This window comes from Astatotilapia calliptera, chromosome 7, assembly GCF_964374335.1.
Source record: "Astatotilapia calliptera chromosome 7, fAstCal68.1, whole genome shotgun sequence".
Lineage (NCBI taxonomy): Eukaryota > Metazoa > Chordata > Actinopteri > Cichliformes > Cichlidae > Astatotilapia > Astatotilapia calliptera.
Genome location: NC_137428.1, coordinates 67235619 through 67263524, shown reverse-complemented (window position 1 = coordinate 67263524; position 27906 = coordinate 67235619). Strand labels below are relative to the sequence as shown.

General features: G+C 41.3%; 1 protein-coding gene and 1 long non-coding RNA gene across 4 annotated transcripts; one reads left to right on the top strand and one right to left on the bottom strand.

Annotated features, from left to right (window-relative positions):
• On the top strand, nt 1–27593 carry dyrk4 (dual-specificity tyrosine-(Y)-phosphorylation regulated kinase 4). 3 transcript variants are annotated; one of them, XM_080303958.1, is made up of 15 exons: nt 1–321; nt 869–923; nt 18120–18203; nt 19537–19689; nt 19885–20035; nt 20271–20434; nt 21359–21495; nt 23534–23674; nt 24426–24564; nt 24778–24859; nt 24963–25135; nt 25233–25293; nt 25402–25531; nt 25699–25856; nt 25977–27593. In XM_080303958.1, exons 1-15 carry the CDS (start codon nt 290–292, stop codon nt 26249–26251), a joined length of 1935 nt encoding a protein of 644 aa, XP_080160084.1. In that variant the 5' UTR covers nt 1–289; the 3' UTR covers nt 26252–27593. The 3 variants fall into 3 exon arrangements, with proteins under 3 accessions (XP_080160084.1, XP_026032476.2, XP_026032478.2); XM_026176691.2 differs by having other exon boundaries at nt 25974–27593; XM_026176693.2 differs by lacking the exons at nt 1–321; nt 869–923 and adding an exon at nt 15110–15563 and having other exon boundaries at nt 25974–27593.
• Nucleotides 6234–15178, bottom strand: LOC145429833 (uncharacterized). The gene is made up of 2 exons (XR_013910164.1): nt 15048–15178; nt 6234–8811 (listed from the first exon to the last, which is right to left on the bottom strand). It is a non-coding gene; the product is annotated as an uncharacterized LOC145429833 (long non-coding RNA).
• Nucleotides 27594–27906: the final 313 nt, after the last annotated feature.

Sequence of the window (27906 nt, the reverse complement as noted above, 5' to 3'; positions counted from 1 at the left end):
GCAATATGTGGGAAACGTTTAGCTCAGCGGGTGTCCTCTTCTCCCTTTGTCTCGTGCTCTCTCACACGGGCACACTCGTGCAACTAAGCGCCTACGTCAGAAAAAAGGGAGAACAACACTGTCAGTGAGCACTTGGTGTACAACGGCCATTGTGTTTGGGATAAGCCGGTGGTGGTAACTACGACAGCACGAAGGCTGCCAGCCGTTTGTTATTACCGCCTAAAAACCTGACTAGCGGGCATGCCGCGCATAACCGCTTCATCAACACCACCTTGCTGATCACGTCAACATGAGCGCGCCGAACAAGTCTTCGGAGAAAAGGTTTGTGTGGTCCTCTTTTAGAAGTTTGTGGTATGTAATGCTGTGCACTCTGCATTTAGTGAAATATATAAAGAAGTAAATAAATGCCCATGAAGAGTTAACGTAGACGTTTTTAGTTCGTAATGGGATTTAGAGTCTCTTCTTTACATTCCCTGTTTACCGATAAAGCTATTTAATCCTAGTGACACTTTCAGTTTTATGAATGGACTGGATGAAGAGTTGAATGTGTTTAATAAAAGACAAACTTGTGTCCAGAAGGTGTCAGTGTAGTGTACGCAGTAAGCTGCTGAGGAAGAGTCCGCGTCTGTGTCTGCTGTAAGAAAAAACAAACTTCACAGTATGCAAACATTACATCTGCATGCGGTTTCAGACTGAAACCGCATGCAGATGTAATGTTGGCAACAAGGATGACAATAATTAGTGCAAGACTTATGCTTCTGAAAGATGAATCAATATGCGTTGGCATAACTGAAGAGTAGTTTAATCTGCAGTTGATAAAGCAGCAGGTTTATGTTGTTATACTATTATCTTTTTTTTCTTTGAACAGAAAGCTGGATAAGCTTTTAAAGGAGAGAAAATGCACATTTCCCCTTCTGATCAAGGTATGGAAACAGCAATTCGTCTTACCACTGTGCTTTATTATTTCAACTGTATACTAAATCTTGAGAGGGGTTTTTTCTTTTAATTGTGCCATCATGAAAGCTTAATGTATTACATAAGTTAGTGTTGTTGCCAAGGTTTTGTGGGGTGACGGAAGGCCTCCAAGTAACCAAACACCCCGAGTTCATCTGCAGGCCATTAAATAAATGTTATTTGGGTGATTGTGTGCTCTCAGCAGAAGTGATTTATTGGGGAACATGCTCTCCCTTGTAAAGTTCTTGGCCTGCACCATGGAAGCATCTGAGAGATGTGCTCTATTCCCATTTGCTGGGAAGAGCAAAACTACTCGATGGCGAATAGCTATGACGTTACACGCGTCCCATATCTGAAGCTTTCCGCGCGGACACCTGTGTTAACCCCATCATCTCTTCTTCCTGGAAGGTTCCACAGCTTTAAACTGTGCCCTGCAAGGACACATTCATGCAGGGGTGGACTGATTCGCCCACCCCCTCCCTTCTGCATGATGGGATTAGTGTGTTTCAAAGCACCTGAGACCTCCCTCGCTGAGCTCCTATCGGACACTTTTATAGTTACTGTTGATTAAACTTTTAATACAGTTTGGACCTCTTTGCCAATAGTGGACAAAGACCAGTGGAGGAGAAATTACTGCATCCTTTAATGCAACAAAGATCATGCTCACTGTTGTCTTTCTGTAAAGCATCCTGGGTTCAGCGTCATTCAGACTATTTTTAAGTAAAGCAGGGATATTTTGATAAAGAAAATAGATGAGCAAGGTGGAGAAACAAACGAGAGAACATATGAATTTGGGGAATTGGGGACACCAGATTGATATTGCATGTGTGTGTGTTGGGTTTGAGAGAGTGGGAATTTAATGACCTGTGGAGAGGGCCAAATCACAGCAATAAGAAAGCCCATCGTCACTTAAAACAGCACAACCAAGCCAAGCTCGGTTTGTGTCTTCCATGTGGATTACTGCATACTGCAGAATGGGTCAGCTAAACGCATCCTTGTTTAATCCTATCATGGCTCCTCTTATTCTTTGATCCCAACACTTAAAAAAGGCCCTCAAACAGATATCCTTATTAATTAGCAATAGAACTCCCCACAGGTTGTTGAGCTAAAAGATGCCCAACATAAGAAGGCTGAAAAATCTTTGATCATCAGTGAGATATTTGATAGAGTGGTAGCTGAGGCATCATTTGAAGCTGCCATGGATGGTTAGGGTGTCAGTTCAAAAGATTTTTCTGGTTTTCTAAGTTAGGCTATCGATGCGAAGCATTTGCGTCATTGCAAAATACGGACGCAAGCAGCTGCTCTCAACAGATGCTTGCTGAGACTGGAGCAGGCAGTGTCTTTTCAAGTTTGCAGCTTTCGTATATTATGACTCACTGCTCAAGTCCACTTGATCATTTAAGAATGCTTTTTATATCTCACAGTGACTCATGCATGTACTTGGACATATATGACTTACATATGGACATTCATCCCGTTACTGAAGCTCAATGTTTGCCTTATACTGGGAGCTTCATGCACGTGCACATCTCTATGTTAAGAGATTTCTTACCCCATGGCTCATGAATTAGCTGAATAAAGTTGTAACATTAAATAGTGTAATTGGAATAGCAGATCTGCAGTTTAAATTTAGCACTGAAATGCCTGCATAAAAGTTTTATAAAAGCTTGTATAAAAACACAGTAGCAGACTACGTTAGATTAAGACCTTGATTATATTTCTTGCACTTCTTGACATGCTTCACTGCATTGCACCTGGTCAGCCACCTCCACAGAATGTGGAATAAGGAGTGTGCCACCCTATTATTCTAATGAACCTTGCCCCTGATAGAGTTTCTCATCACTGCTTTGTTCCTTGATGACACCGGACCCCTGAATAAAAGCCGGTCATTTAGAGAGACATAGGGTTCACCTCTTCTGAATGACAGGCTGATATCGATGTCAGTGAGCACAGAGTTCACACTGTCACTTTACTGCAAAGTTGACTCTGCGCGTAAATTACATCTGAAGTACGATGAGCTTAATTCTAATCATGTCCTAATCAAACGATCGTTTCTTGTTTCTCATTCCGAGCGTGTTTGCGGATCTGCTTTCCTGCACTGTGTTCCCTCGAGTTTATGTTTATGCATGGAAGATGTTGTGTGTGCCAACTGAACGGCCTGCGGCTTGTTTGTCACATGGCTCTCACTCGTGTCAACATGTGAATCTCCATGATCACCAAAATAGTTCCAGCCATAGCAACATTTTCATTTCTGCCAGCGATTGCTATTCCTCCCACTGGTTCCTGCAAGCTGGGCAGGTCTCCTACTGCCAAGGTGTGATCCTGGTTAGGCCACCATGTCACGGCTAAATTTCACAATGGTGAGGAGGTGTAGCGATGCTGCCCCGGAGAGGATCAAGAAGCCAGAACACTCCTCGGCCGATAAACATTAATTGGATCTACAAAGAATGCTGTGTAAACAGCCACCCAGGGAGTTTAGTTAATGAGTGTCTGGTTTAGTTGCATGAAGTGTCTGTTTTCCTTTAACAGTGAGTCATGCAGTACCGAGCTGCAGGGTATGCCAACGTCCTCCCCCATCACACCCTTTCGTTCCATCTCCATAGGCTCAGGAGAATTGTTGTGTAATCTGGTCTAATCTAAAATATCGTTATATAAAAGGACACATTTGTTGCGATTGGTTCACTGATTCCTACACAGTTTTACAGTATAATGCAATATCTAAGAATATGAGATGTGACTACTTTAAATCATCTAGTAGTTTTGCACAGTTTTGATTGAAGCAGCAAATTCAAACTTCACTGTTGGCTGAAAATGAAAATGTTTTAAAACCCCCCCACTAATAATAAGTATTTGTGTCTTTTACTATGATCATCATTTATGTAATTATAATTGCACTTCCTCTCATGAAAGCTTGTAATTGTATTACATAATCAGGATCACATTAATCAGGATTTACCTTTAAGCCACGCCTGTGCTAGCCAGAGTGTGTCAGTATACACCTGTAGAAATGGGGAAGGACTCAATGAATGTTTCATTCTTCATTGTTTGCATCCATCATGCGAGCCATGAGATTAAATCCTGCAATTTGTGCTAATGATACACTTTGAAGGCTGTATATTGTCTGTCTTTGTCTAGCTCAAACATTGGCTGCTTCGTACCCGGGTGGTGCAAAGGCTTGTTGTGGTAGGTGACAGGAGAGTAAGTACTTTGGGGTCAGAAGTGGACAGTTGATCTTACCTAGGTGATAAGGCTCAACTTTGTCCCACCACTGGGACGCAAAAAGGTTGGCTGGTTGGTGGGTTACCATAACTTAGCTTGCCAACTGATGATTAGAAAGTAAAGGAGGGGATGGTTTCTAGGAAAGCTGAAAATGGAAAATTAAATGCTGTGTTGCCTGGAGATTATAGCTCACTTGGCGCAACATTAGACCCATTTGTAGACAAGGTTTGTGGTCACAGGGCTGCCAGAGATGTCAGGCCATCATCACTCATACAGGTCTGATGGCACAAGCGCGCCGACTCCATCCTCAGGTTCTCAAACCTGGCAGGGCAGAGTCTGGGGCATTTAGGTCAGCGCCCGCACCGCACACGACAGGGGGTAAATCCTGCGGTGTTGTAAACATATTTAGCAGTGAAACATATCACACACACACATTTTGATTATAGAGCTGAACTCTGACACACACATGCACCTGCAAACATTTTACGCCTCAGCTGCCTCACAAGCAGGCCAATTAATTTAATCTTATTGGGTTTATTGAAATAACAGTGCAGCGGTCTGAGCCAGACATGGGGCCCTGGGTCAGGGCTCATTCCAGGGAAGGAATGCCGCAGATCTTAGATGAAAGAATAATTCATGAGGTAAGACTTCCAGCTCTATATTAATTTAGAAAGAATAAGATAAATATAGGCTATGGTGTCTTACTAGAGATTGTATCAGTAGAACTGCTGTAGAGACATCATGACTTTTAACTTGAATGCATTGAATATCTCCAAAATATTTAGTTTTGATGTGAACAGAACAACAGAGCTCGGAGTATCCAAAGCTGGATCCAATCAATGTTGATGAGACTAAACCCAGCCAGGCTATCGACTGTTACTGAGCTAGAATATGTTTTGTGTTTTTATTCTTGTAGTTGTAGGGCATCAGTACAATCGGTTTCCTGCCCTTTTAAAATTTCACAAACAGAAAAGACTTCCAGCGTGTTTTTAATGGTTTTCAGAGAATAGCTGCACAGCGATGCAGTGCGAAGAACAGTTAGACCTGCAGGAGTACTTTTGGCTGTTGACTATGTGTCTCACTGCAGCTCAAAAGATTAAGAGAGGTGAAGAAATAGCAACGCAAAATGTTTAAAAAAGACTATTTTCTGACTGAATCACAGAGCTTTTATGACCACATAACATTTTATTTTAGTTACAGTTAAAATCTTTGGGATTTCTTTCTGTGTTGAGGCATTCAACAAGGGTGCAACGGGTAGCAAGCATTCAGTCTGTATGTTGGATTAATTTCAAACAGTGAGGGGTTTATCTGTCGGTGCCACGATGGGGAAGTATAATAATTCCACCACAGCCCCATCAACCCCCGATCAAGGCCACAGAAAAATGACCTGTGGCCCAATTCTGGTGTTTTCTGTGACAGTCTGTCTGATAAAGGAGGCAGACAGGAAGCTCTTGTATATCTGTTTGTGGTTATTACAGTACATGAAATGGTGAAGATTGTATTATAGTGCATGGGAGGATTATACATGTAGGTGGTCCCGACGGGCCAGCACAGTTGACACAAATATGAAGTAGTAGGTCAGCCTCCACAACCATCGAACACCCCACACAAACATATAAATCACAACAATATAATATTGAAGTAAAATAAATATTATGTGTTTGAAGAGAGTTCAGCAGCTTTTTGTCACAATCTTTCGTTTTTAGAAATCTGACTCATCACACTTTGTTAGCCTCAGATCATATCATGAAATCATATCACATAGTGCCATTTAATTTCATGTTTGTCTTTGATTTTGCTTTTATTTGCTATTTTATGACATACGTTACAACTTAAACATTAGAAAATATTCACTGGTTTGCTTTAAAGGCTTATCCAGTTCAGGGTTTGGAGGAGCTGCGGTGTATCCCAGCTGTCGAGGGGTGAGAGGAGGGGCAGGTAGACAGGTAGCACCTCACACCTTCAGTCTATTTAAAACTGGTAATTAACCGAACCTCTTGTTAGGTGTGGCTGTGTGCAGGCAGGAATAGGACCCAAGGTGCAGACTCCGGAGACAGAACTTAAACCAAAACAGCTTTAATGCTGAACGCAAACATAACATAACTGGAAAAACTCAAAAAAACAAACTAACACCAGCGGATTGACAAAACACACAGCAAAGTAAACGGTAGATCGCCACACAGAGAAACACAGGGCTTAAATACACAGAGGGAGCAATCAGGGAATGAGTAACAGGAGGGAAACACAGCTGGGACAAATCAGAACTGACGAGACCAAAGAAGCGTAAACTGAACACACTGAGATAAGACAGAGACCTTCAAAGTACAACAGGAAACACATAACACAGACTCACATGCAGGCACTACAGAGGGAACAGAGACGTGGGACCAGGGCAGACACAAACACTGACTGGATGTGGGGATACAGCAGACAGGGAAGACAGCAACTATGGAACACAGACAGAAAACCAGAACACTAAAACTCTAACCAACCCCACCCAGAGAACCTAAACTAAGAATGATCCTAAAACCCATAAAGCAAAGCTAGAATATAATGAAATAACAAAATCAAAGAACCAAAAACACAAAACACTGGGTCAACGACCCAGGGACCCTAACACCTCTGGGAGAAAGCCAGAAATCCCACTCAGGACAACAAACAAGACTTTGGTCTAAAGCAACAGTGCTAACCACAAAATGTCCCCATTATTGGAAAATATCCTCATTGATATTTTCTTATTATAAATCAATTCATTAATTTATTCATCAGGACAAATCTGCTCAGTTGACTTTGATTGCAGGATGTTTTTGTCAAACAGGGCAGATACTTTTCCAAATTTAGACAATGTTTTACTACAAACGGTGGCTTGTGTTTCTGTTGATGGACACAAGCACACAGACCTCCTTATAGAGAATGGGGCTGAGCGGGCTAATATTCAGAATGTGGCTTGATTGTAATTATTTTAATAAAAACAGATTATCAGATGCTCTTTTAATGCAGCGACTCAATGACGACATCGTTATTGTTCTTCAGAAATGAACTCATTTATTTCCATAGTAGGTTTAACAGACTGGGGATCTTAGCCACAACACCTTTGCAAAATTTGCACTTTTGCACAAAAACTGTTTACATATAATGTATGTTACAAGTGAGTTTATAATCACCTGTGTGACTAAAGTGTATGTGGTTGTGCCACCTTGTGAACTTGACCCATATTGCACATGGTGACATGCTGTTACTGAGACGTCTGCTGTGCATTTAAAACTGCAGATGCTGCATTGCACCTGCCAGCCGGGTCACACTACCCACATACTTCTCTGCCATGTGGGAGGGGACACTGACACGGTCTGTTTTGGCCGATAACCCATCTTCTTTCAATTTGCCTGCACCTGGCAGCGATTAGCCAAAGGCCCAACAGCATGTAAGGCACCAGGTTGCAGTCCTCTCAGAGGTGGCAGGTTGGTCATGACTTAACAGACTTACTGTTCGTTCTATCCAGATCAGAGACATTAAAAAGGTATAGCCCAGTTATATGACTGATCCAGCTGGTTGAGGAGCAAATGAATTAAATAATACAGGACAAGAGAATACAGGATGAGAGAAGTGATACAGCAGCTACTGTACCTCAAGTGTCTCAACTGGCTGACTGAGCAGTAATGGAATACAGTACCCTGGTGCTTCATGCTACAGGAATAGCAACATTTTTCCTGTCACCAAAACATGGTGATTTACAGATTTTATTTTTAGTGGAGGGGTGGAACCTGTGTGAGCGCAGCGTGCTTGTGCTTACTGACAGCGTGTCCTTTGGTCTTTGGTATGACTGCAACATTTAATATGAACTGTTGCACTCTTACCTCCCTAATAACTGGACTTTAAATAGAGAGCTCCTCCGATAAATCATTTAATCATCGGCAATAAATTAAAAAGAAATACAGAGAGATAATTACAACACTTGGTTACCCAATGACTATCTGCAGTAAAAAGCTATAGTCAGCATTTGTCTCCTGTCCTGCTGTGGGCTCTGCTGTTTCTGCTGTTGTGTGTAGCAGGCAGGAGGCCAGGGGTAGCTACAGGAGGGTGGGGTGGCTAAGCTGTTTGTTAGCAAGACTGTAGCATCTCACAGGGGTTTGTGCAGCAAGTAAAGCAGCTAAAGAGGTGTAGAAGAGTAGAAGAGATGGAGGGGTGGATAAGGAGAAGCAGGCAGGGGGATATAACATCCCCGTTGTCTTTGTCTCCAGGATACAGTGACAAGTGAGAAGGAAGAGGAAAGTTGCAGGCATCTGTTGAACCACATGGGAGGGCCATTAGAGCTGCACCACCTCCCCATCTGACTTCCCCACGAAGTGCCCACCTGGGAGGATGATGAGCTCTGTACCTGTCTTTTCTCATCTGCCTAGTCCCAGCTCACCACTTCCCACCCCCTGTCCTTCACTCCCAGAGGCCTCTTTTATGGCAAAGTCAGTGCCAGGCCCCTGCTGCTTTGTCTCCGGCTCAGGATGGGTCCCCAGTCAAGTCCCATCCATACGTCACTGGCAGCAGCAGACAGAGAGCACTCCCTCACTCATAATAGCAACCGCACAAAGCAATAGCATCCTCTCAGTGTCTGTCGGCAGTCTGCCTCTCTGTTCTGGATAAAACCTGGGGCAGAGAAAAATACTTTGCAGAAACCTGACAAAGAAGAAACCACAGAGGTTTGGAATATAACCTCGTCTAAATGAATAACTCGATGAAGCAAGGTCCAGATTGTAGAGGAGTACTGTTCAGAGTCACAAGAAGTTTTCAGGGAACTTATCGTTTATGGAAACTTATCATCGCTTAGGTTTGTAGCATCGAGGTTCTGTCAAGTTGGAGAAATTTTTGTTTTTTAACAAATGGAGCTCAACTAGACCAAAAACCTACTGGAAATGCAGGCCTGGTATCATCACTGCAATCATAATCTTTTCATTTGCTCCTCAAACAAGAGGCCATCTGTCGTTACGGCACCTCTGGATGGAAATAGTGTCTAGAGGTTGAGATGTCGTTGAGGCTGCGGCTGTGACAGCATGGAGGAGATGTGCTATGTGGGAAGACGGGACCTCACCTGCCTGCTGTGGTTTTAGCCTCCTCCATGGCTGCTGCTGGGGTAGGAACAGGAGGGTCAACCCAGAGGTATATTTAGCAACAGGATGGGACTAAAGGCAATCATTTGTTTCCATTCTCCAGACAGCCACACCCACTTATCTGTTTTTAGTTAGAATTTATTTTTGTTTTTATTGATTTATTTTAAAGAAATGCTCACAGGCTTTACATTTTGTGCTATGACACCCGTCAATAAACTGTGATCCTTTGTTTCTTGATTTTTCTGTTCTCATTGTTTCTATACTCCATATCTGAGTTTTTTACTTCAGGTGCTCTCATGCGGCGTCTAATGTATTGTCACCTGGGTGACAAAACAGAAGCTGCTTAAATACTCTTCCAGGATAAGTGTGGCAAGGTTTACAGTCCTCTATGTGCAGTCAAGATAGCTGTTTCATCTCGTTTCTAGTCTTTATGCTTGGCTAAGCTGCTTTTATTTTTAGCATGCACATGAGAGAGAAGTCAATATTCTCATCTAACCCCCCTTTTCCAGTCATGCTGCAGTACAGATGCATGGTAATGAGTTTTGTCAATATTAATGAGACTTAAAGGAGTCCTTCCACCTCTGAGAGGACCGCGTGCTCACTGTCACTATGTTCACCTCCCTCTTGGATGGCTTCTCCACCAACAGGGGACAAATACTCTCAGTGGCTCAGCTCTAAACCTTAACTTATCATTGGTAGCACCTTCTTCATATTTGGTCATTGTCCAAAAATAATGCTGCAAGATTATTCAGCATTATTTATCATACAGCTTGATTTCAAAATGAGATGCTAGGTTACTGTCTAAAGTGAAAGGCAGATTGTGAGGATAAGAGCATCTTTCGGTACTGTCTTGCATTACATTTTATTTGAACTACACTCTAGGTATTTGGGAATTTAGTATATTAAATAATTGCTTTATATAGAATTTTAGCTACCTGCTAGTATCGCAGATGCTACCCTGGCTCTTTCATACATAGCCCCTTGTTATTGTTCTTTTATAGACCCAGTCATGTTACTAACCTTCTGCCTAGAAATCTGAATTTGTGAGCTTTGCATTATCTAATTTTCCAATTGTCATTGCCGGCTTAATTTCAAGAATTTAAACGTCTTTGGAAACAGGATTGTATGTCTGACTAAACAAATACAGCAAGAGAAATAAGAGAACAAGAGAACAGATAAGAGTATAATGAGGGTAGTAGCAGCAGCTTCCTCAATAGATGCTCATTCCCAGAGCTGATTACTGAAATAGCCACTGTTGTTGCATAACTGCTGTCGTCTTATCATATTCATCTCTTGTACTGGTTCCGGGCTAATCAGCACATGGAGCACTGAGTTGTTTCCCTCCTGCAGTGTGGATTAGTCACTGGAAAGCAAATAATCTCGTCTTACATTTGCATCACATGATGCAAATAGGTTTTGTTTTGTTGTAAACAGCAGCCATTTTGACATTTTACAGCAGGGTAAACAAAGGTAATTAAACATTTTAATTGTGTCTTTTTTGGCTCAGTGTAATAAATGATAGTTCCACCTGAGTTTACCTGGCCATAAACTGTCAGAATGGCTGTTGTGAAAGGGCCCCATGCTCTAATATGACTTTGAAGGGTAAGGTGTGTTTCATATGTCAGTCAGGGTTCAAAACACGTAACTGTTGTGTCAAGGTGAAATTAAAGTTCATTGCTATTTCTTCTGGGTTTTATGTAGGGCTGCCACAAACAATTATTTTGATAGTCGACTAGTCACCGATTATTTTTGCGATTAGTCGGCTAATCAGATCATCATCCATTGGACGTAAAACGTACAGCTTATTGCACCAGCAGCATCTGCTCTTATATAACTATCATTAGCTTACAGCTTTAAGTGTTTAAGGTCTGTGCTAACTAAAAATAAAGACAAGATGATAGTTTATTAAATTTTAATGACATTTGCAGATTGTTTCGGTGAAGTTTAATAAACTCCTTGCTATCTAAAATGTAACAGGACACCGGAGTAAATTCTCGAGCATCTCACACTTCTGATAATCAGCTGTCTGCTTGACGTTTATTCAGCTGTGTAAAAACTATAACTTTAATCTCAGCCAAACCGATTTACTCAGGAACAAATGAAAACCATTGGCCGGGAGTCCGGTGTTCTCACGGGCTCTAGTGAGCCTTGAACCCCGGCTAGCTATCGAGCTAGTGGGTAACAGATGTCTCCGAAAACGTCGGAGCGCTTTTGAAAATGTGTGGTGTCCTGATAAACTGAGCAGATATTTGAGGTTTACACAGCTACATTCCCGCCTGAAAATATGTTAAACGTTTATTTTGTGACCCAGGAAGAATAATAAGAGTAATATTAAAACTAACTAGCTGCCGCCATTGTTGAAAACTGAGCTGGGCCGCGCTATGAATTCTGGGATAGGTTGGGCCACGAAGTATTCACCCGACCCATCCTTCAAATCTGGGGAAATGAAGGGCGCATTTGTCTGAGTCTTCGAATTTGGACAGTCTTCGTCGATTCGCTGTAGCGTAATCGGCCTCCAAATGCGGGCACTGTCACTACCCGATCCGTACCACGCACGTGCAAAAAACCACTACTTCCGCTCGAAGCCTTTTATGATGGTTACGGTCAGATTATCTGTTGAGATGTTAAGAATAATAAGTATCTCTTAAAATGTTTGCAATAATGAAACATTTCAATATAATGTAGACAAAAACGAAAAATAAAAAGATAGTTACGGATCAGGACTCCCCGATCCGTACCGCGCATGTGCAGATGTTCTCTTCTTCTTCTGTTTCGTTTAATGGCAGTTTACTCCCCAGTGTACGGGGATACCGCCACCTGCTGACCGAGCAAATGAACCCTATTGTAAACTGAACTAGTGTCATTACAAACACGTACTCAACTGTGGTTATCGAGTGTTTATGTTTGTCTGTGTGGAGAGGATTGTTGGAATAGTGATGATGATGTCCGCTATAATTGTCAATTGTCAGTAAACACTTAACCTGGCTGATGAATCTTCATGTGACATATTACTAAGTCAGTATTATTAAGTCTATAATTAGGTGCCATTCTTCTTATTTTATGGCACTGTTGTTCAATCGGGGGACGCTCTCTGTTGAGGAGAAAAGCATGAATTTGTTTGTATACGGATTATCCATTGTTTAAATGTCCCGGGCAGTCGAAAAGGAGGCAGAGCTGTTGAGAAATGCTAGGAGCTAACTGGGCGCTAACCGTGTCACTCAAATACATTAGCTGTGTCCCAAAACGTCGGCTGCATCCTTCGGAGGCTGCATTTGAAGGCCGATTACGTCACAGCCAGGCGACGAAGGCTGTCCCAATTCGTCGACTCCTTCAAATGCAGCCGACAAATACGTCCTTCATTTTCCCGAATTTGAAGGATGGGTCGGGTGTTTCCTTCGTGGCCCACCATATCCCAGAATTCATAGTGCGGCCCAGCCAATTTCAGTTTCCAACAATGGCAGCTGCTGCTAAGTTTTAAAATTACTCTTATTAATCTTCCTGTGCCACAAAATAAACTTTTAACATATTTTCAGGTGAGAAAGTAGCTGTGTAAACTTCAAATATCTGCTCAGTTTATCAAGACATCGCATCTTTGCTAAAGTGCGCCGACGTTTTTGGAGACGTCTGTTACCCACCCGCTCGATAGCTAGCCGGGGGGTTCAATGGTCACTCGAGCCGGCGAGAGCAGCGGACTCCTGGCTTCATTGTTTTCAGACCCCCGCTGTCTTTCGCTACTAGGGTTAAATATCATATATAAGTCACTCGGATAACATAAAAATGTAATTGTTTGGCTTTTTTCGGTGTTTTATTTGTTCCGGAGTAAATCAGTTTGGCTGAGATCAAAGTTATTAGATTATTAGATTAAATAAAACTTTATTAATCCATCAGGTGGTTTCCTGTGGGATTTTCACACAGCTGAATAAACGTCAAACAGAAAACTGATTAAACAGAAGTGTGAGAAGGTCGAGAATTTACGCCAGTGTCCTGTTATATTTTAGTTCGTTTATTAAACTCCACCGACACAGCGGTGACGCAAATCTGAAGGTTAGACCGTCCCATTTGACAAGCCTCACTAGGGATGGGTACCGGTGTCCGGTGCCATGATGGCACCAGTTCTGTCATAAACGGTAGTAACCAGACCGAAAAGCAGCGCACATTTCGGTGCTTTTTTTTCCTGAGCTGTGATACACTTTAGATTCTAGCCAATCATTTTACGTTTCCAAGGATAGTAGGCGGGGCCAGGTACGTAGGTTCTTTTAGAGCAGAGCTACAGATTAAAAATGTCCAAGGCGAAGCGGTCAAAGTCTGGCTGTACTTCACAGCAAAATATGCAAACTCAGCAGCAACAAGTGCTTTAAGCTGATACTGTGATACTGTCAAAGGAGGTAACACCTCGAATCCGATGAAACACCTGGAGACGTATAGCGGTTTTTTTTAAAGCCGAGAAATGCGCCGTATTTGATAGCTTGCTGCAAGACCTCACACCGAGCACATCTACTGTTATCGGACCCGGAGTTAGCAACATCCCCCGAGAACCAGAAGAGGAGAGTCCTGGCCCCTAGCCCTGCCAGTGTAGCAGAAATGATGAGGATGATGATGCAGCAGCAGCCGTTCTTCTCTGCGTGAGTAGCTTAATGTTCGTGTGTAATTTACGTTGAGTAGGCTAACCACGTTATTACATTAATGCACGTAAGGTGAACTAGCAAACATCATCATAGCTACATGCAGCTGTCTTCTTGTTTGATGGCAGATGCTCCCTTCACCCTGGCTAAAAAAGGCTAAAATGACCAAAGAAAAAGTGGAAAACAGTTAAACATGAGAGGTTTTTGGACAAAGTTTGTGTTTTTTCCATTGTTTAAGCACTGCTTCCAGCCAAGAGTGATGCCATATATGCCCCATAGCTGCAGAAAAGGCTAACATTGTTATCTTTTTACAAAAAACAGCTGAACATGAGAGGTTTTTGGACCAATTTTGTGTTCTCCATTCTTTAAGCACCGGTTTGAGCACCGTTTAAGCACCGGCACCGTTTCAAAAGTACCGATTTGGCACCGGTATCGGATAAAACCTAAACGATACCCATCCCTAAGCCTCACACTTCCGGCCTTCTCGGTCTCGGACTACTAAATTAGTCGTCGACGATTTTGATAGTCGACGTAATCGTGACTAGTCGACTAATCGTGGCAGCCCTAGTTTTATGAAGTTCTTTTAAAGTGTGCTAAGGCTAACAAATGTGTTGAAATGCGTTGAGTGCATTAATCACTGTTTTGACATTCTGTTTTATAGAATACTTCTTATATAGCACTTTTCTGCTCTACTTGAACACTAAAAGGGCTTGGTACAACTCCACTCATTCACCCAAGCCTAATTGCTTCGTATCTATCATTCACACTATGATAATCAGAGAGCAATTTGAGGTTTAGTATCTTGCTCAAGGAGCTGAGATTTTAGTTCATTTTTATCAACTACTTGACCCTGCAGTGCACACACAAATGGCACAGGACTGTAAAACATGGCAGATTTTAGCAGAACTGCTTAATTTTAATTAATGTTGGCAGAAAGACACAAAAGGAATAAGAAAAGTTTTAATCCAGTAAACCTGCTGGATTTATCTGAATGTAGCTACTGTGGAAAACACATCGCGCGTGTGCGTGTCACTTAAAGATGAAGACTCATCTTGAAGAACGACGGTGAGACCGTGCGTTACTTGCGCGCTTTCGACAGCGCAGAGGTTTCTGGACCTCACTTTGAAAATAGTCTACAAAACATTTACAGTACCTGAAGTGAGCTCAAGCATTGTGGCCAGTACGTGCGTGCGTTGGTGTAGCCCTCGCTGCACAGCGTCGGTGTTGGAGAGCGCATCAGTCACACCGCATGGTGTAGGTGGACGACAGCAAACGGATAAAAAAACCAACAAATCTATATCGGGACAGCCCCAGCTGTCAGCGGCAGAAACCTGAACAGGTGGCTCCTCCGGTGTCTTAGCAGAACGCGTCACGGCACAACAGCTTGTCTCGCGGGCTAATCTCCTCTCTGACGACAGTGCATTTACCGTGTGCGCGTAAAACCGGGAGTACGGCAGCTTTGGGTTGCGGGAATCTGATCAGTCATCGGGATTTTCCTCATCAGTGTTGATTCAGTGTTTATCACGAAGTTGGACTTTTGGAAAGTGCGCCTTGTTTTTGAGGTTGGACGGACAGAGTTGGATACAATGACTTGGATTTCGTAATTTCTCCTTTGTTTTTGGATTGTCAAGGCTGATAACACAGCATGCTGCCAGAAATAAATAACAAGGTGAGGAGTTGTTTGTTCGCTGGATACTAGACTGACTGTCTGGTAGCAAAGCAGGAAGTTCTTATTAATCGAATAGGGATCAATATTCCAGTTTACAGGCAGTTCATTGGAAAATTACAAAAACAAATTGACGATACTCATAAAAGTTTCCTGGGATTATTTTATGGGATCATAATGTTGTCTGTGTTATATTGTTATGATACAGACAATATGAATATGTTCTGTGAATATTAATATTATCACTGCTTTATCTCCACTGGCACCAGTGGCAGAGCATGTGTTATCTTCATTTTTAGATGACTTTTGCTCTGACACAGGGCTAACATCCCTGATAATTGTAGGACAGACCTCTAACAGGTAAACTTTTATAATGAAACTATAGTAAAAATCTACCATTTTTATTGTATTCACTTTTTAAAAAACTCATTCCAAGAATATTAAACGTAACTTTGAAATGATTTCCATTTCTCTTTCATAAGCTATCCTACTTGAGTGCTTATTTCGCAGTCCACTCCCTTTCCCCTGAGTGCATGCCAAGTTATGATGAAAAATCTGATCCATTTCTATTTCAGTCGTTGTTTAGCCTACTTACTTCAGTGTTTGTTGTGCTGACAGATTCTGTAAGTCTATATGTGTTCTGGTATATTTTTCACACCTTACATGGGAACTGACATAAATTTAACCTTTGCTGTTTTTGGCACTTTAAAGAATTGTAGCCTTTTTTTTCCTGCATGAGTGAAAAAATGCAAAATTCCTTTTTACAAATTATGTCTAAAACTAAGGACTAGCACTATTTGTGATCACATGGTTTGATGACTATTTACCACCACTTTACATCCATCCTCTTCCTTGTGCTCACATTCAGCATGCGATGTGCAATACAAAATAAATGGAGAGCATGATTAGACATGTCTGACAGATGACAGTGTTCATGAGCAGCAGGTTTTAGTTTGTTGGTGTTTACCTCAATGGCTCCTGGTTTTATTGCTTTGCTTTAACCCTTTAACCAGTTGACCCTAATGGTGGACGGTTTTAAGGTCAACCTGCTCTCATACACCTGTTGAGATGATCCTACATCCAGCTAAGACTTAACCACATCAATAAAGGCATGGCTTTTGCTGTCTTGATTGTAGGTCCATTGTTTATTTGGGATGAGAGCAAATATCCTTTTTGTATATGGTCCCTCCGACCTTCGTGTTAATGGATTATGGATTTACATGGGCAAAGGGAGCACACGTTTATTGCATGTACAATAAAAGTTTGTCCAAGTCTTACAGTGTTACAGTTCATCCACTGTGTTCCAAAAACAGAATTCAATTTATTGTTTTTAAGAAAAAAAAGTGAAAACAAAATGTGCTCATTTACTTATTCAGTGTCAGCTGATGTATATGCATCTATAACAGTGGAATAAAAGGTCACAGGTCACATTTGCCTTATTGTGATGTCACTGGGTTTCCAGTGGCTCAGTACTCATTAGCCAGGCTTACAGCACACCTGTACAGGTGATGTTTAAGAAGTCAACCTGTCACAGTGACCTACATGGCTCCAGCTGTCACTCACTCACAACATTGTAACATGACCACATTATTGTACCCTACTCCTTGTCAGTGTTAACCTGAAGAACTGTATTGACTTTAATGTAAAGGGAGAACCCAGAGAGCGCCTGTATCCAGTTAAGCTTTAACAAAAAGTCGAATCAGCTAGTTGGGTTAATTCACCTTCTTCACTCTGTAGACAGTTCTGTGGTGACGCTGACTTGATGTTGCATTTGCTTCTGAGTCAATGATACAGATTAAGATTGTGATCTGGAAGCTGTTTTCCATCTAGCACCTGCAGACAACAACCCAACCTGGCCTGTGAGTTTAACACATATCCCCGTATGAAGCTAAGCTTTATTTCACCCATATGGTGTCATTCGACACAGTTGTGAGCTCAACCGCTGATTAATAAGGCACGTGTAAGCTGGCTTTGTGATGAAGCGACGCACACAGAATCATCCCAAACGTGTGTGGTACTTTTTTAGAACAGCGTTTATTGCTTCCCTGTAATGCATTCAGTCCAATGATTCTCCTGTGAGGACTGGCTCGGAAGCACGTGCACACCTACTGCAGAGCACATGGATGTGCACATGAGCACATGCTTACACAAACTATGCACAAAGGGAAATTTAAAGTGAGAGGCTTGGTGTTGCTGGGTTTTTGCAGATGTGATCTATTTTAGGATCACAGTGCATTATTTTAGCTCGTCTGGTTTCAGCCCCGCTCAGCTGCCTAGAGGCTGTGTGTTTCTGAAGAGACTGGGGAATCCAGCACAAGTAGACACTTAATTATTATCTTACATGCCTGCTTTAAACTGTCTTTTTTGGTGTAAAGGGATTCCTTTATTTGACTTGGACACGTTGTCCAATTGCATCACGCTGTAAAAATAAGTCACTGCAGGAGAAAAATGTGGTTACCCATTGTATCTATTTTATTTCCAGCTTGTTGGGAATAAAAGGCAGCTATTTCTCACTTTTTGTGTAGGGCATTTTATGAATCATTCTCATTCCTCCCACAGACATCACGGCCAGAGGCCTTTCCTCACCCTCACAGGCTCCCAGCAGAAGGCAACCGTATTGGAACAAATCGGCCCTGCTCACAGGTCAGTGCTTTCCCACCGAATGATGCTTAACAGCTGACCAGAACATGTTCTTTAGCCAAGTCTATCCTCCACTGATGCCAACCTTTTCTTTTTGCATTCAAACTAATGTGCTGTGTCTGACCTACTCTAACAATTTCTACAAGACAAACAAAGAAAAAGATCAACTACAGCCACTACTTTCATCTCTTTTAAATATATATATATATGTGTGTGTGTGTGTGTGTGCGTTATTTAAACAACATGGCCCCCCAGTTACGTTCAGGCATGTAACTGTGTTTGCTTCCTTTGCCTGTTGTGGCAGGTGCTTGTGACTATATTTAGCTTATCTCTATGCGTCATAACCAAGTTGGCAGATCTTGCAGCAGCTCTTAACACGTGAGATGAAATATCAGAATTTATGAAAGTGCTTTTTTATGGAATGTTATCAATAATTAATATGTAAGAGTTTAATTTTCATCCATCCATTGCTAAAGGGGATGCAGTATCACTATGGATGTAGGGAATCTCTGTTTTCCGTGACATCTGAGTTCAATACATAAAAACGTGAGAAAAAAAACCCTGTTGTCACAGACGGTTCTGCAGGATGTTCTCAAGAGGACTTGGCAAAGCACAGATGTCTAATTTTGCACCATCACTGCCAGGATTGAGCCTTGCAAGGCAGTGACACATGTAATCATGCTCTCGAAGCAATCAGGGTGGCAGCCTAAGAAAAGCAGGTCAGTGCACCTCACCCTCCTACAAAGCCACCACTGACAGAGTCTGTCAGAGCGCAGACTCATGGGTCTTTGTCCCCCATTTTTCTTTCACCCTGACCGGTAATTCCAGACGCTATCAGCTGGAGGTCCCGGTCACCCAAGCCTCCACCGACAAAATGCATGAAGGGACGATGAAGCAAAACAGATGAGGTGCAGTTTGCACATTCTCATGAAAAAAAATGAAAGGCGCTGCAACAAGCATTTAAAATGAATATTTGGATATCACACTTGCAGCCATATTTTCATCCAATTAATTTGTCGTCTTCTTACAGCTGTCTGTTTAGATGCCTGTGTGTTTCATTCTGTCATATGAAAATGTAGAATGTGTAGAGAAATATCATTTTAGAGGTCCCAGAGCTAGCTTGTTTGTTGACCTAAATTGCCTATTTTATAATAATTTTGTTATTATGTTTTATTTTATTTTTCACTTTCTTCAAAAATCAAGCTTTACGAGTTTGGTAAACTGATCTGATAAAACTTTGCTTTTCTTTTCTAACTCTTATTCCATTTATGTTTCACCTTTTTGTCTTGAATGCACTTACCAAATACACTTCTATAACAATTTATCTGAATCACAGAAGTTCAATTCCAGTGTGGGGACTCTGCCTCAGCTCGAGCCACCAGTGGTCCAGGTGATGGTTAGCAATGCCAAAAACCAGCAGCAGCAGTCAGACAGCATCTTGCCCCAAATTGCCAACAAAGGGGGTCCAAACAACTATCAGACACAATCGGTAAGGCTGTTATTGACTAGGCATCCATAACATGGTGAAGTAGAAGCTGTCTAGTGTGCCGTCAGCTAGTTTATTTAACTCAAAGCTGAGAAATGGCGCTGTAGTTTTAGAATCACTGTGAAAACGTAATGAGGATCCTTCATTACTATTCATCTCCCAAAATGCTAAAAGACTCTTTTATGTGTTACTTAACAGGATGAGAGGCCAAAGCCCGCTCAGCAGTTCACCACACGGTTTGGTACAACAGTTGATAAAGTGGCAGTGTCTCGCAACAGCAGGATTTTCATCAACAAGCTGGAGAAAGAGAAAGCATACGAGGGTCAAAGGTTACCCATGTCACCTGTAGGTATGTTGGTGTCAACCAGAATACAACACAAGTGAATCATAAAGGAAACGTTATTTCATATTTTGAATATATTGTGGGTGTTCCAACAAAAACACGTAACTAATATTTTTCATTGCCTTGATGGAATGAAAATAGCATGCTGGCATTGGAAGGCGATATTTCAGAATCCTCTGCATTTGGCAGATCAACGTGATACTGACTCATCCTGTCTTCCTCCTCATGCTTCCTGTTGCAGAAGCATTGAAGAACTTCCAGGATCGGCTGACAGAGTTTGAAAAGGAAGAAATCATGGATTATTCTGAGATCTGGTTCCTTGGTTTGGGTTCCCAGAAAATCGAGGGTTCCCAAGGAGCTCCACAGAACTCAGGATACGATGATGAACACGGAAGCTACATCAGGGTAATGTTTCAGAGCAAGCATTAGAGTTTTACTGGATTATAACCATCAGGCTTCATCTGTGTTGATGCCGAGGTTTTACAGCCTGCAGGAACTTATATTTTTGACCTAACACAGCAAAGACTGACAGTTAGATTAAATAAACAGGCCTAATGAAGAAATCATATGGTAGCATCTAACAAAAGGTGCAGTCAACACCCGAGTGTAGTTTCTAGAAGTTTCTTTGAAATAGAAAAGGAAAGAAATATTAATTATGATGAGGTCACCATCAGGTTGGGTCAGTTTGTCAAGAGTTTAAGTGACTCCATTCACAAGCACATCCACATATCGTGCGGTTACATTGTAACCGTGGTTCTCTGAGTGAGAGACTATCTCTCCACTCCGTACAAGTGGAGAGATAGTCTCGATATGATAGAGAACCCACATGTAGTATGCAACAGTAGTAGTCGTTATGTAAAAGACATTTGTGCCATTCATTTATGCACCAACAAGCTGGCCAATGAAAACAGTATGTGACCAAACGACCTCCAGCAGCTGCGGGCACCACTCCACCGTTCAATCTGACCATGTATAAATCAGACACGTGATGGACAGTTGTGTGTCAATAGACAATATGCAATGAATGAGCTGTTAAAGGCTGAGTGACTGACCGTTGTTTAGACTCTCATATGTCTGTTGAGGCTCATCTCACTGTTACAGCGCTGACTGACAGTTACAGGAAAGCCACTGTGGCTGATGTGTACAAAGAAGAGAATGCTGCCTGTATTCTAAGACTAATATCACCAAGTTAATATAATGTTACGTTAGTAAATCATGATATTACTTTACATCATTTACTTTTACTGTGATATAAAGATTTGTTTTAGTGCAAGGACAAAGTGCACAGTAGTCTCACATCCTCACTTCTCCTCTCTCTTGCTCTTTCAGGTGTTGCATGACCACATTGCCTACAGGTTCGAAGTGCTGGAAGTGATCGGGAAAGGCTCCTTCGGGCAGGTCCTAAAATGCCTGGATCACAAGAACAATGAACTTGTAGCCATAAAGATAATCCGCAATAAGAAAAGGTATGAGAAATGACAGGAAAATGTAATATGATTTATTTTTTTCTTTTTGTTTGTGATCAATTCACTAAAGAATCAAAAAAGATCCTGAAATTTGTATTTTAAAAAAAAAGAAAAAAGAAACACTTCCTATCTTCATATACTTCTTGTTTTAAAATTGCAAGTGAAGTAAAGCTTTACAGCTCCCGACCTTTATCCTTGGACTTGCCCTCACACCGCTGTCAGATGGACATTAAACCCCCACTGAACTCATTTCAAACTAAATTTGGTCTATATCTGAATTATTTAGTCTCAACTATTAGCTTAATATTTCAACCACCAGTGCACTACTTTTAGTACCTACTCTGGTATCAGCTATTCTTATTCAGCTACACTAACTGCCAAAAGTATTTGCTCATCTGCCTTAACATGCATATGAACTTGAGTGAAATCCCATTCTTAATCCATAGGGCTACTCACTCACCCATGTTCTTAGGACCTTGCTTTGTACACTGGTGCACAGTCATGTTGGAAGACGAAGGGCCATCCCCAACTGTTCTCCCAAAGTTGGGAGCATGAAATTGCCCGAAGTATCTTGGTATGCTGAAGCATTAAGAGTTTCTTTCACAGGAACTAATGGCCTAAACTCCTGAAAAACAACCACACAGCACAATCCCCCCTCCACCAGACTTTATGCTCGGCACAAACCAGGCAGACAAATACGTTCCGTCCAAACCAGTCTTGTCCATCGGACGGACAAGTGTGATTTGTCACTCCAGAGTAAACCTCTCCACGGCTAGCATCCAGTGGCGGCGTGTTTTACACCACTGCATCCAAGCTTTGCATTAGACCTGGTGATGTGAGGCTTGGATGCAGTTGCTTGGCCATGGAAACAATTTCCATGAAGCTCTCTACACACTGTTCTTGAGCTGATCTGAAGGTCTGCAATTTTATGTGGGTTGCTGACGTTCCCAATCACTCCCACCTTGTTATAATACCACTCAGTCAATTGTGGAATAGTTGTGGAAATTTCACGACTGGACTTGTTGCACCGATGCAATCCACGCTGGAATTCACTGAGCTCCTGAAGCAGTCTGTGTGCCTCGGTGCTTGATTTTATACCTGTGGCCACGAAGGTGATTGGAACACCTGAATGAAATAATATGGATGGATGACTGAATACTTTTGGCAATGTAGTTTTTGTTCACTGACTCCCTATGACAGACCTCCTAATAATTTTAACTGCTTATCTACCTGCCTCAATTGCTTGCCAGTTTTAGCTTTTAATATACTTTTATTACTTCAAATTTCTACTACTTACTTTCAAGTAGTTGTTATCTTTCCTGCTAAAGCCTGTCTACGTCTACTCAATTCTAAATTAAATTGTGTTCGGGTTTTGTCACATTGCCTGTCCAGGTACAACTGGCCCGTGGTCGCTGGGCTACCTCTGGGTGGGAATCACTGCTCTATGGAATAAGTTATTTGTGACACTGAAGAAGTTAACTTTTGTCAGTCATTTGAGATCTCATGCCCCGTTGTGAGTTTTTTTCCCCCACATGTCTGCAACCTGATCACTTTACACTTCAGGACACTGCCAAATAGCAGAGACCTGATTTAGCATGGTAGAAGTCGGCACCCCAATGGTATTATCTTACCTGTCCTTCTTAACTGAGGATCACAGTGGCTGCGGTGCCAGAGTCCTGTAGGTTAGATGCAGGAGCCACTGGGTCCTACCGCTACTTCAATAATGCAGAAAACAAAATAGGTGCAACCTGGCACAGAAGAACTTTAAGCTGTGTCAGATGGCTATCTTAGATCTGATTTCTCTGCAGTGGATATAAAGAAATATCCAGAGATATCAGGAGGCTTTTGTGCTGAAAAGCATCTCAATCAGAGAAATAAAGCTTGTACAAATACAGATCCTCATTTATTTAATGACTCTTCTCCCTTTATAGAAAAGAATATCTTTATTCTGCACTTGTATTATTAAAATATAGAAATGAGTAATGAATCAAATCACTCTTGGTGTGAATTTAAGTGTCAGCTGTAAATTTGTCTGTAGGTTTCATCACCAGGCTCTTGTGGAGCTGAAGATCTTGGATGTGATAAAGAGGAAAGACAAAGACAACCTCCACAACGTCATCCACATGAAGGAGTACTTCTACTTCCGAAATCACCTTTGCATCTCCTTTGAGCTTCTGGGGTTAGTATGTTACCTACATTCAGAAAGCAGGAATGTAAACACACTAAATAATGAAGCGTTTAATCGAGGGGATCCGCCGTCAGTCACCCTTCCCAGGTACAATAGCACGGTGTGAAGACAGTGTAGCTTATCAAAGGCAGTTCTCGCATGTCTCTGGTCTTTACTTCTAAGTAACTGCAATCAATTAGGAGTAAATTGACTACCTGTGTACCTCCAGCCAACCATGTTTTAGTATGGGTCACTACTGATATCTATTTGAGGAGAGAGAACTTTGTGTGTCACTGTGGCTCAATGACCTTTACGGGACGTCTCGAGCTGCTACCTTGTCTAACATTACTGTCACCAAATCCTTTAGTTAAGGCCTTGATTGGGGCCCTATCTCTTACCCCTTCTTGCTTCATGTGTGAAGGATCTGGTTACACAGTCTAAAGAAATTCATGCTCAGAAATAGCAGGGGGATAAAGTTTTTGTATCGGTCTTCCTATGAATGGAGGCACAATCGCAGATTATTTCCAAGTAAGCGCTCAAGACTCAGTGCATGTTTTATTGTAGGTGTCAAGTGACATCAAAATGAGCAGCCTTCTTTTTCAGGGGGTTTATTTGAGGAGCATCTTTTTATAAGTGAATCCACATTGAGTACACTTGGACATGGACAAAGTATTTTCATAAAAACGTTCAGCTAAACGAAGCTTCTTTATGTGTCGTCATCTTGATGAAATAACCAAACGTCACACGTTCTTCCTTCATCTAGGGTGAACTTGTACGAGCTCATAAAAAAAAACAACTTCCAGGGCTTCAGCCTCGCCCTTATCCGGCGTTTCGCTCATGCACTTCTGAGGTGCCTGCAGATGCTGCACAGGGAGAAGATAATCCACTGCGACCTCAAACCGGTACTGACCTGCATCATAAGATAAAAAAAATAATATTCGACTGATTGAAACGTAGTGAAGCAATCAAAACTGTACTGCTGTTGATGATTGCTTTGCAAGGATTACTCAGAACAATTTTGCAGATTGTGCTCCACCTTGTGGTGCATCAGAGTATTGCACTGGTACTATAGAAATTGGCGAGTTTTTTGACAGTTTGCTTCTTCTTTTCAACAGGAGAACATCCTTCTCTCTCAAAGAGGGCCAGGCAACATCAAGGTGGTCGACTTTGGCTCAAGCTGCTATGAACAACAAAGAGGTAAGAAGGCAGAAGTGGTTTGATGCACATGTACAATTAAGTAATATCACGCTAGGGAGGTGACAGAAATGTTCTTGTTTCCCTACTCATTCCCCTCTTTTAGTGTACACATATATCCAGAGTCGCTTCTACCGCTCTCCAGAGGTCATCCTGGGTCACCCTTACAGCATGGCCATTGATATGTGGAGCCTGGGCTGCATCCTAGCTGAGCTTTACACAGGCTATCCTCTCTTCCCTGGAGAGAGTGAAGTGGAGCAGATAGCTTGCATAATGGAGGTATGACAAGGAAATAACCTGTTCTGTATACAGAGATTACTGTTCATGCTTTGCAAGTGTAATTGCTTCCTTCTTATTGTGATATTTGACCTGATAGGTCCTTGGAATGCCTCCAAATGATTTTGTTCAGTCAGCATCGAGAAGGAGGTTGTTCTTTGGTGAGATTCTAATAATTTATAATCATTTATATGTTTTATTTTATGTAAAGTATGTGTTTTTAGAGATAGTGATAACTCTGGTAAATCTGTGTGGTATTATCTGTGCAGACTCTAAAGGAAACCCAAGAAATATCACTAACAGCAAGGGGAAGAAACGGAGACCGAGTTCCAAAGAGCTTTCAGCTGTGCTGAAAACGAATGATGCTGTCTTCTTAGACTTCATCAAACGCTGCCTCAGGTACACTTCTGCTTATTTGTTCATAGGTCACATTATGCTTCTTTTCTTTGTCTTTCTTAATCGACCACAATTACATTTTGCTTCCTCTGACTTGAGCTGGTAGATCATGACTATTACTTGTACACATAAATGAATTCATCTAAATTCAAACTGTCTGCGCTTTTCAGCTGGGATCCAAGTAAGCGCATGACTCCTGATGAGGGGTTACAGCATGAGTGGATCCTACAAGGAAATTTCAACAAAGTCCGGAGCAGAACCAAGCCTGCAGCCAAGAAGACATCAGACAGTTCGACCAGCACAGACAAACAAGCTAACAGCTATCCTGGTGAGAATATGATATTTACCACATCGAAATTACTTTACTTGATATCCATGTCACTTTTTAAATTCTTTTGTAATTGCTGCGAGCTGACATCTAATGTGCTTTGTTTCTACGGCGCAGCAGAGAAGGTCAGCTCGGAAAGCAACAGCAGCGACAAGCTGAAGAGAGACAGTTCAGAAACCGGAACAAAGATGGCTCCCGCAGAGCGTCTGCGTCCCATTGGGGCCTCGGCAGAAGAGGAGGTGTGTGAACGTGAAGGCAAGCTGTCCACAGATACCAAGCAACAGGAATGCAGCGGAGAAAGGCCCATACACATCATCATCAAACCTCAAGAGGAAGATGACACAGAGAGGAAAGATATTCAGGAGCCATCTCAGGATTTGTCATCTGCTGTCTAACAAACGGAGATAAACATGCTACAATCATGACAAATGGGAACAGAGAACATTCAAATAACACGATTGAGAAAGCTGATTTTGAAAACCCTGCACATTCACAAAGTCAGTGAAACGTTACCACTGATAGTAACAGAAATGTGTGATTTACACTCACACACAGAAAACGTCTCCGTTTCCACGTGCCGTGTAGAAAACACTGATGTATGGAGTAGAAACAACAATCAACAGCAAAGACAGACATCGTTTTTATTGTTTAAACTATTCAGTCGTAGTGTATTATCATTTGTTTGGTGAATCTTTGAGTTTTTATGACAGTGAAGTCAATCAACCAGTTGCATTTTTGAATGAAGTTGAGATGCAGTTGTTAGTTTGTCTAAATGTGTCACAAACTGTCTGCCACACAACAATGTACAGATGATACAGCATAAACTCTCTTACTGTTTATGAACCCCAGAAATCTTTGCTGTGCATTGAAAAGATGAGCTGATGTAAAAAGAAAAGAACATTGTAGAAAAAAAGATCTGAAGAACTGTGTGGTGCAATAAAGGCTGAGCCAAATGTTTTCTTTTTTCAGTTGTGATATTCAAGAAATATTTCTCATGTACATTTTAATTATAGTATGAAGTCAATGACATACTGATTATTAATTACTTTATCGCTGTTTATTGTGGAATATATTTGACCCTTTGTTTCATATTTGTTTAACAGTTTAATTCAACAAACATTAAAGATTTGTAACAGAATTTACTGTATATATATATATATATATATAAATGTATGTTTCAGCTGTAACTTCTTATACATGTCAACCACAGACCATATTATGAGAAAATATTTCAGATACTTGTGGGGGACTTAGACAAGGTTTTACTTGTTGTCTTGTTACTGTATGAAGAAATTTTGTATGTCTGTGTTATTACCAACATTTTTTATATTAGATACAAAAAGACAATCCTATTATTGATAGTTTGTGCCTTGCAGTATTAGAAATCTTGCACTTTAATATTGTGTGTACACCTGAAATTGCTGAATTCTTACCCGAATTTGATTTAACCTGCCAGGATCCTTTTTATTTTATAAGATCATATATCTTATATAATGTTACAGAAGAAATTGAAAAAAAAACTTGCATTTTATTAGTTTTTTGTTTGTTTGTTTGTTTTGTTTTGGGGTTTTTTAGTCGCCATAAAAGATCTGACATAAATTGCAGATAAGCCCGTGCCCTCGCTTTGTGTTCGCTAAGAAGGCTGAATGCTGAAATAAAGGATTGTAGCTGAAATAAAAGTCCTGATAAATCATTTTTATGACGGAATAAAAGACGAGAAAAAAGCTGTTTCAGAAACCATGTGTTTGATAAATCCTTTTTATTCAACCAGAGATAAAAACGAGGCATGTTCATCACTTTGTGAGCGTCATACAGTTTGGACTACACTACTAGTACATTAATTAATCTTTTAAGTTAATGTGTTATTGGTGTAATTCGTATTTTCATGATGTAATACTCAGCAAATTAACGTCTTAACGGGTATAATAACCATCAAGTTGGCAGACATGAGGCCACGACGAAACAGCAAATAAATATTTGAATATACAATTAAGTAATAAAACAGAAACGAGACAATACCATTAATCGAAATGTATAATTATATAAGTAG